The sequence below is a fragment of the Physella acuta genome, unplaced genomic scaffold (genome assembly GCF_028476545.2).
Source record: "Physella acuta isolate Inbredline_101_S28 unplaced genomic scaffold, ASM2847654v3 ptg001675l, whole genome shotgun sequence".
Lineage (NCBI taxonomy): Eukaryota > Metazoa > Mollusca > Gastropoda > Physidae > Physella > Physella acuta.
This window is the reverse complement of record NW_026733188.1, coordinates 176,403-186,967: the sequence shown is the minus strand read 5'-3', so window position 1 is coordinate 186,967 and position 10,565 is coordinate 176,403. Positions and strand designations below refer to the sequence as shown.

The 10,565-nt window shown below is 44.0% G+C and overlaps 1 protein-coding gene across 1 annotated transcript; it reads left to right on the top strand.

Annotated features, from left to right (window-relative positions):
* Positions 1-593: 593 nt before the first annotated feature.
* Positions 594-7,489, top strand: LOC131929782 (uncharacterized). The gene is made up of 4 exons (XM_059286149.1): positions 594-644; positions 1,422-1,574; positions 6,483-7,115; positions 7,412-7,489. Exons 1-4 carry the CDS (start codon positions 594-596, stop codon positions 7,487-7,489), a joined length of 915 nt encoding a protein of 304 aa, XP_059142132.1.
* The last annotated feature ends 3,076 nt before the right edge of the window (positions 7,490-10,565 follow it).

Here is a 10,565-nt window from a genome sequence, read left to right as displayed (position 1 = left end):
TATTGATAGGGATAGGGATAGGGATAATGCGAGAAGTGTAATTACCTGGGGGGATAATTGACAAGGGGTAATTACCCTGGTGGGGGAGGGGGGTTAAATAAACCGGTGGGGAGAGTTGACTGTCGGGAAAGGTATTGTTATAGATCCACATATACATTTATTTATAATATACATATAAATAAATGTGTTTATCATATATATGCATATATATATATATATATATATATATATATATATATATATATATATATATATATATATGTTAAACACTTATACATTATATATATATATATATATATATATATATATATATATATATATATATATATATATATATATATATATATATATATATATATATATATATATATATATAGTATCGCAATACAAGGTGACACATTGTATGTGTGCAACAAAAAGTGTACATATTGTGTACATGAATCACCCACCTGGGACAATAGATAGAGGGAGATAATATTTCGCGATATTTGTCAAAGATAAGCCGCCCTTGTGCTGTTCGCGTGATACGCTCCTTAGTCACGCTCGCTTATTTGGCGCTGGGTGGGGGAGGTGGGGAGAGGGGGGGGGTCAAGATGCAGGTAAAGGCTGTCAAGGTAAAGTGTGAGGAACAGCACATGTGGATGGTAATTATTGCTATGTCAGTTGTTATGATATGTACAAAGGGATATATATATATATATATATATATATATATATATATATATATATATATATATATATATATATATATATATATATATATATATATATATATATATATATATATATATATATATTCCTTGTTTAAAATTTTAATTATCTGTACTGGGTCATCCATAAATGACGTTACGCTTCTTTTGACGACTTTACACTCCCCCCCCCCACCCCCCACCCCCCCTTCCTCCCCCACCGTTACAAATTGTCACAAAAAGCCTGACCTCCCCCCCCCCCCCCCCCAACACACCCACCCACCCCCCTTAAATGAAGTAACATCTCAGACAACAAACACCATCAAAATTTTAGTTGAACTTTTTGTTTTTACTTTTGTAAACGTGTTTGAAATCTAAGTGAATATCTGAATCTAAATGCTGATTTCTCCCTCTATTCGCCAAATAAAAAAAAAAACGTCCGCCTACAACACAAACAACTATGTTCCGTGTGTTTTTCACTGGTTTGTGTGTCTAAAAAGAAAAAACAGAAATCCATAGTCGAATTTGAAACATCATCTAATTGCCTACTTTATGAAGACGCCACGATATCATTTTTGAAATTTTCTCTACATTAGCAAACCTAATTAAAATCAACCGACTAAAATCCCTCCGCCATTCTTATTTCCCGTCATGCTTTCTACTTATGTTTGTGTTTTTACAACTGAAGTCGGACTTTCTCCTTATGTTTGTGTTTGTGTTTTTACACCCTAGGCCGGACTTTTTACTTATGTTTGTGTTTGTGTTTACGTTTTCAGCCCAGGCCGGACGAGGTACAAAAACGCGACAGACGGAGGGAGCAAAACAGAAGAGCCGCTCAAAAATTCCGCAAGAAGAAGAAAGAAAGGGGGGGAGCATCTCATTGAGGTTTGTAGCACCGTCCAGTTGTGTCCCCTCCCTTTTTCCACCATAGGGAATATTAAAATCCATCGAGTTATCCCCCTTTTCTTGAAAAAGAGAGCAGAAAACTGCTTCCAATAAAAATGGGGTTCAGATGCCTGAAGTGTTCATCTTGTTAACTGTTCTCATTTTTTGGGGGGGGAGAGTCTGACGCACCGTGTCCCTTCTTGGTCCATGACCCCTGGGGGGAGTGGCCAGGGCGGGGCATTCTCCTTAGTCGTCTGCGGGTCTTTAGTTAAAAATGCCATTCATCGCTGGGCAAAGAAAAATAAAAGATGCGTTCCCTTTGTGAGAGTACTGGAGGAAAACGATACGTTTTACTTGGTCGACGGTTGGTTGTTTTTATTTTAACCTTCAGCCAAACCCCGTAACTCTCGTGGCTAAGAAGAACTCTATAAGACAATGACATAGAGTTATCGTTCCTTTATTTCAGTACATTTAATGGGTTTTTGCTGTTACTCTTTCAACAAGGCAGGTGAAGTAGTTTATCTGTTTTTGTTACCTCGGCATTTAAAGGGATAGCGTGGTCAGTTGTATACCCAGTCGCTTAACTTTCCTTAACCTCAGTTTGGTAGCCTACCCACAAGGTTCCCTCAAAGCTGCGCGGTTTCGCGGCCGCGCAGTTTCTGACCTGCCGCACAGTCGTGTTGTAAAATACATATATCCTTGTATAAGACGTGTATAACACCGCGCACACAAAATAATACACGTTGCACATTAGCTTTTCACCCTTCTATTAAGCGTAGGCTACCTAGCAGAGCTGGGTTGACGCAGGGACATATGACGGGATCCGAACTCAAGACTTTTTAGCTAGCAGTCGTGCGCTCTACTATCCAACCACACCGTACCGTACTCATTAGGGCATATATATATATATATATATATATATATATATATATATATATATATTGTAAAATACCCAGTTAAACAACGGTCTGCATGACTGTATTGCTGTCAGAGACAGTAAGTGAAGTTAGGGGTAAGGATTAGGGTACTTTAGATTTGGTTATCACCGAGTCAACTAAGCTTCACCAGTACACAGCAGTACTAAAACAAAATACCCTATACTTTTTCCTAACCTTATCCCGTGAATATAGATGTTCAAGAAACAAAAAAGTGGCCAGACACCCCGCCCCTTGCACCGCCATTGGGTATGACGTCATCCGAGCCGTTTAAAAAAATTAATTAATCCAAGTTTCAAAGTAAAGAAAATGTTTAAAAGATTAAAAGGTCAGCTCGTCTACTAAACAATAAAAAAAATTACATTTAACTTTCCATATAGGCGCGTCTAAGGGGAAAGCACCCAAAATTCATACGATTTAATCTCCCATCGCAAAGGTCACATTTTTCCCCCCTCGCTAAATAAATTGTTTTTGGACACCGAAAAAAAAATAGTTCAGATTCGCTCCCCTTGGTGAGTCTGTTATGCTATGACTAACTTCCCTTTGTTAGGTTTAGGGGTGCAGGTTATGGGGTGGGGTGGGGGTGGGGGGAGTATTATTCTGACCTCAAACATTTCGATCGTCCCCATGGGCGCGAGGGCGCCGTGTTTACCTGTACTAAAGTCCCGTCACTCACTGATGAAGTCCAGACGAACTCTAGCAATTACCTCCCCTTTGGCTTACCCGCCCCTGTCCCGCACGCGAGTTACCTGTCTGTGAGTCACGTGGTTCCCGTTGTCAGGTACGCCATCTTAACCTTGTCATTACAGGAAAATAATAGTTGTCATTCAAAGAAGTAACTTCTCCGTTATGGGGTACCATTTTTATGTGTGTTCGAAGTCATATATTTTAGAATAGGGCAAAAGATCGAATTTCTTAAAAACGAGTATTGAACGTTGTATCCTATAAATTAGCAGACATTACGAAATCTGAAAAAAAGCGTAAAGCAAATAAAGCCAGTGAGAAAAAAATGACCATTTTTTAAACAGGTCTAAAAATAAATCTTTATTTAGATGTGTAAAAATGGACCGAATTTAGAGAGAAAAAGAACACCCAAAACACCAAAGAGAAATGCAATTTAATTTATTTTATTTATTCAATAATTGCAACAACAGTAGGCACGGTGGCCTTTTACACATTGGCCGTTTAAAAAAAAAAAAGAACAGCGTTATAACAGCATTGTGATAAAAAGCAATTGAGTAGTAAAGACATAGCAGTAACAGAGCATTAAAAAAAATTGGAATAAAAAAATAATATTACAAAGTTATAATACAAAGAGTTAGAATAAGAATATACTTGGCGAATTAGAAATATTGCAACGAGTCAGTTAAGAAGGTCATTAAATAATTGTTTTTTTAGTTTAGATTTGAATAAATTTTCTAATCTAGATAGTTTTATTTTATTAGGAAGATTGTTCCACAAATTAGAACCAGAGTAGGCAAAGCTATGTTTTTTTGAAAAACCCAAATAATGACTTGGTTTTGAAAAAAAAAACTTGCTTGGGGGGGGGGGGACTAACGGAGGATCTCAAATTCTGGAGAATGGTAGGACGTTACACTATTGCAGACGTCAAACCATAACAGAGACACGACATAGATTCCGTAATAGCGTCTACCGTAGTCTACCCGCTAGACCAATACTCACCCCAAAGACCAGAAACCTGTGTGCAAAATATTCGAGCCTTGTGCTCATAAATTATGCATTACAAATTTATTTGTAGATTTACTTTACTACATTACTACATTACTATGACTGAAGAACATAAAGCAATCTAATGCCTTCATGACTAGTGGGAAATAACTCCCCTCAAGAAAAAAAAAACCCTTCATGTATATATAAAAAAAAAATTAGAACCCCCCCCCCCCCAGTTTACCCCGTTCATTGTCTTTGTGTAATAAGGACCACCCACGAAGCACCTTTCAACTAGCACCTTCTCGTGTTCAGACAATTTGTCTTCGCCGGTTAAAAAAATAATAACAATAAATAAAACAGCTTTATTGTTAACTTTTTTCGGTGCGCAAGTGTAACTAAACTTTCCTACAGTTCAGACAATTTGTAGTTGAATGTTATAATTCCGGTTTTATCGTACACTGTCTTGCTTATTCTATACACGCGCATGCAATTAATCGACACTTCCGTTAAACAATTTGACTTGGTAGCGGCAGATAACAGGAAGTGACGTATCGGGCTATCCCTGACCTTGGTTCTAAGAGGATCATGACGCATGCGCCGTGTAGCGCCCGTGAGATGTTATCACGCCCGTTGTTGTTAATTACCTGCCGTTTTATTGCAGGTAGTGGCGGTGAGGGGGACAGGTGGATATACAGATGGGAACAGTGAATCAGTGGCGAAGCCATGGGAGGTGCGGAGGGGGATGGGGCGGCCACCCCAGGAAGGGGGTCCTAAAGGGGGTAGAAAAATAAATTGAAAAAAGCGCCTTACTGAATAATAAATAATCCAAGTTAAGATCGACTTCCTTAAAAAGCTGCGCGTTTGCGTGGTCGTGTAGTGATTTTTTTTTTTTAAATACGTATTAATATCATTGTATAAGACTTTTAGAACACAGCACACATAAAATACACATTGCACGCTAGCATTTTCCCTTTAGAATTCAGGGGTCTCCAAACTTTTCAGTCCGAGGGCCGCATTAAATATCAAATTTCAGTTCGGGGGCCAGTTTCTTCCAGGCATGTCTTTGATTTTTCTGGGCAAAGTTCCTCAGCCATCACCAGCAAACTGTTTTTCCGTGGACAAAAAGATCTCCGCGGGCCGGATGAGAGGACCCCTGCTTTAGATGGAAGGTTGATTAAGATACACAGCTGTAAAAGGTCACTTAATTAAATTCCACATCAACTGTATACATAAAGATGTGACTGAAACATAATGATCTCAAGCGTATGTAGTTTCTGACGCTACTTGACGATTTGATTTAATTCTCAAAATGGTGGAGTCACTGTAAGGGTTAACATAGGTATCGATTACTAAATCTAAATATATTATATATACGCAAACATACATATATATATATATATATATATATATATATATATATATATATATATATATATATATATATATATATATATGGGTGAGCGTTCACCGCGAAACGCCAGATGGGGCTGCTACGCCTTTGTCACGAGTGAGGTAAGGAGGAGGTACAGGTGTATATACAGATGGGATCAGGTCAATAAACCAATCTACCTGGGGTGGGTTTTGTCTGAGGCGTGTCAAGGTTTATCGTTAGATCCATGCATTAAAAAACGTGTTTTAAAACTATTTTATAAGTGAATGAGGGGAGATGACTTGAGTGGCAGAGCACTTGACTGCTAAGTCAGAAAGTATCAAGTTTGGATTATGTTTTTGACTCCACGCAGCCTAACATAGCTGACTTGAGTTTGGAAAACATTAAGTGACTGGACATACCACTCACCACACTCTTATGTGCCAAAGTTCCAGAAAGAGATGAAGTATATTTCATATAACCTGTAATCTGTCAATGGAATGGCGTGGTGGGGGAGGTAGAGCTTACGACTGTTGCCCAAAAGTCTCGAGTTTGAATCCCGGGCGTTAGTCTCGAAATTCTGATTGGAATCGTATTTACATTAGAGAAAGTGAAAGTGGTTTGGCATAGTGCTTACCACAATATCCCTTTATTGGCCAATTTTTAAAAAAAAATTAGTTGAAATAACACGTTTATTGAAGTAATCTTAATTTTAAGTTAATTCGTATTTTTAAAAACTTTTTACTTTAAAAAAAAAGCAATTCGTCAAAAGCCTTTATCAAATTTTATCTAATTCATCCTATTTTTCGTGTTGTTTATTTTAAGACTGTGTTCTTGTCCGATGATTTGTTAACCTTCTATTTCTCTGTGAACGAACGCCCCCCCTCCCCCTCCTTGTAGCTCCGTGCTGACCAGTCCACTCTGTTGTTGCAGGAAACACAGAGGCTCGAGTGCCACAACACCACGCTGAGGTCGGAGATCAAACAACTGCACGAGGAGCGCGAGCAACTCACGCGCATCATCCGGAGCCACGCCAGCGTCTGTCCTCTGACCCCGCGTCAGAGCCCTCTAACGGTCATCCGGGAGAGCCCCCTACCCATCCGGGAGTCGCCTCTCACCTTACCTTTAAGTTCCGCATCCCTTCTCGCCCGGAGCCCCGTTATGGGGAAAAGCCCCGTCGTGGTTCAGAGCCCTGTTTTGCTGGTCCCTCCAACACGGGAGAGCCCGGTGCCCTTGCTCATCATCAACCCAACAAGAGAGAGCCCAATCCCAGCCCGGGTCATCCCCAGCAGCCCTATCCCAATGTCAAGCCGACCAAGGAAAAGCCCAGTCTCCATGCTACGCGTCAACCCGTCTCCCATCCTCGGGGAAAGACTTGGAGACAAAAGCCCCATCCCGTTCGGATCTCCCCCCAAACAAAGCAAACACTCCATCCCGCCTAGGCTCAACCTCGCGGGACCCAAACCCGTGGTCCCCATCCTCCCCAAACCGGCAGCTCACAGCAGTCCCTCGCCTAAAACCCCCTTGAGCATGATCACCAGCCCTCTCCCCACCGCCCCTAGTCCCGTATCCGTCGGCGGCGGGCGAACCTCCCACATGAGCCCTGTCTTCTTCAGCGAGGGCTGCTTCACCCCCTCCCGCGGGCGCCACATCAACCCCAGCCCCGTCTCCATCACAGACAGCTCCTGCAGCTCCACCCCCGCCCGCATCACGCAGCAGAGCCCCGTCTTCTTCGCTGACCGGGCGCCCAGCGCCACCCTCCACGGGCCGCACTTCCTCCAACCGCTATCGGCTTCGTCCACGTCGTCGACTTCATCTCTAGCCTCTCTGTTGAGAATCGAAAGTCCTTTATCCGTTCTCAGCAACAGCAGCGGCGTCTCCACCGGAAGCAGCGTCTTCAACAGCAACCCTCAAGGAACCACCCACCCTCAGGGAACTAACACCTCTCAAGGAACCAGCAACGAAAGCAATAACTTCTTAGAGAGCTCAACCAAACCTAGCAACAACAGCAGCTCGAAAAATAACAACAACAATAACAGAAACTGTAACAACAACAACGCCAACCTCGAGAATATCTTCGAAAGTTCAGAAAACTTCAGCGGGAAACCTTCCGGGTTTAGCTCTCAACAAAACTCAAAGTCCAACCAAGAAGACAATGATTTGTGTTTAGAAGACATTGAACGAAGCGCCACCGGCTATGGCGGAAGGGACGATCTCATAGACTTCATCGATATCCAAGCGCTGCTGGAACTAGGCGGCGACCAGAACTCGGCTCAAAGAGACAGCAACACTGGAGCGATGAATCCCGGAGACTCCAAGAACAGGTTCGATTCCAACAGCGGCATCGAAGACCCGATGGGGAGTTCCAGAGGCGAGCAGAATATGGAGACGGACGAGCCGCTTGAGGACGCGGAGATGAAGTGCAGTGAAGCGGAACGTGTTGAAGACATGTCCAGGCAGGATCAGATCCGGGTCATAACAAGCATCGCTCACACTATGCTGGCCTTGGCTCAGGGGAAGGTGTTATCTCAAGGTCAGGCTTTCGCTCAGGGTCAACCGTTGGGTTTTGGCCAGTCTTCTTCGGCTCAGAACCAGATAGCACAGGGTCAATCTATGGCTCAGAGCCATCTGGCTCAGAAGCAGTCTTTATCTCAGAATTTGGTTCAGGGCCAGAATTTAGCTCAAGGTCAGAATTTGGCTCAAGGTCACAATTTGGCTCAAGGTCAGAATTTGGTTCAGGGTCAGAATTCGTCTCAGGGTCAAAGTTTGGCTCAGGGCCAAAATATGGCTCAGGTTCAGAATATGGCCCAGGGCCAGAATATGGCTCAGGGCCACACCTTATCTCAGAGCCAGGTTTTGGCTCATTTCTTGACTCAGGATCAACCAAGCGTAACGCCCACTCAACCCGCCGCGCCCAGCATACCTCAGCACCCCACCAGCACCTTCACCCCACGTGACCACGTGACCGTCGCTCAACCCCAGACCAACCCCGGCTTAACCCTCAACCCCCACGACCTGACCGCCGCCCTCGCCCAGGCTCAGAACACCCCCGGGCTTCTCCAGGACCAAAACCTGCAGGCCGTCGTCCATGTCCACAACTTACTGACCAGCATCCAGCGTCTCCATAGCGACGCCCTGGGTCTCCCCGCCACTCTCCAGCGTCACAATGACCCTCAACTTCACAACGACCTTCAGAACTCTGACCCTTTGCACGGCCTTCACCCTAACAGCCAGGTCGAGGCCCTGCTCAGCTGTTTCACGGGCCTCACTGCTCAGACTTCAAGCATGCTAAACAACGTACAACAAGGTCAAGGCCTGCATTCAAATCTTCAAGGTCAAATTATCCAATCAAATGCTAGGGGTCAAAATATTGAAACGAGCACCCAGGGCCAGAATATACAGACCAGTTTTCAAGCGCAGAACAATCAGATCAACACCAACCAAAACGCCATTGGTAGTTTTCAAGGTCATATTTTACTTAACGATCAGAACTCTGTGCAAGGTCAAGGACAGCATTGTAACGCATCCGGCCATGACCTTCAGACGAGTAATCAAGACCCGAATATGCTGAACGCTTTTCAAAATCAGAGAGTGCAAGGTCACGCGCAGTGCCAGAATTCTCAGAGCGGTTCTCAAACTCTGCAGAACTTTCTACACGAGAAGAGCATGCAGATGAATGTGGAGGGCGTGTTCGAGAACCTGCAGGTCAACGGTCAAGGTCAGGGCGGGGTCAATGACGCCTCCGGTCAGACTGGGGTTGCTAAAGATGAGAATGTCCCTACTGTATTGACGGCTGATAACTGTAGGCTAGTCTCGCACGGTGGGGGGATTTTTACTCTTCAGAGCTGTCAGTCTCTTCTAGCAGGGGGTGTCCTCAACACCTCTATGTCTGGTGTACAGAACACCTCTAGTGTCCTGAACACCTCTATGTCTGGTGTCCAAAACACCTCTCAGACAATGCTTGGTGTTCAAAACACCTCCCAGTCTATGTCAGGTATCCAAAACACCAGTCAGACAATGCTTGGTGTCCAAAACACCTCCCAGTCTATGTCAGGTATCCAAAACACCCCTCAGACTATGACAGGCAGCAGTATCCCGAACACCTGTCAGCCCACGCCCGCGGGCGGTGTCCAGAACGCCAGTCACTGCCTGTCCACGGGCACCACCTGCGACCAACCGTTTGGCAGTTTTGAGCCGATAGCACCCAGTTCCAACCAAAACCACAACACGATGAAAGACAACGACAACGACGTTTTCTTAAGCGGCTTATCACAACACCAGGAGAGGATCAACGGTCAAAATGACCAAATGGGAAGGTTAAATTGTCGAAATGACCAACAGGGTAGGCTGAACAGTCTAAATGACCAACAGGGAAGACTAAATAGTCTAAATGACCAACAGGGTAGGCTAAATAGTCTAAATGACCAACAAATGAGGATAAATGGTCTAATTGACCAACAAACGAGAATCAACGGTCAGAATAAACACTTTGGAAGATTAAATGGTCTAAATGACCAAGACGGAAGACAAAGTGGTCAAAATGACCAAAAAGGCAGGCATAACGGTCAAAACGACCAACAAGGAAGACCAAACGGTCAAAACGACCTAGGAAGGGTTAATGGTCAAAACGACCAAGGAAGAATTAACTGTCAAAACGACCAAGGAAGAATTAACTGTCAAAACGACCAAGGAAAACCTAACGGTCAAAACGACCAAGGAAGACCTATCGGTCAAAACGACCAAGTTAGAGTAAACGGTCAAAACGACCACCAAAGAAGACTGAACGACCAACAGGACCGTCTCAACGACCAGCAAGAGAGCGCGTTCAGGGGCATGACCGGGGACCACGATCTCGCCGCGCTGCGAGAGTTCACGAGATTCCAGCAAGAAAAAAACCAGTCGAGGCTCGCTTCCAGCCATAGCAGCCTCCGTCAGCTGCTCAACTCCCCGCTCTCGTTGGACGCCCCCCGCGCCCCTCTGAAGGAGGAAAAAGACACCCGGAAATCCCACAACGAC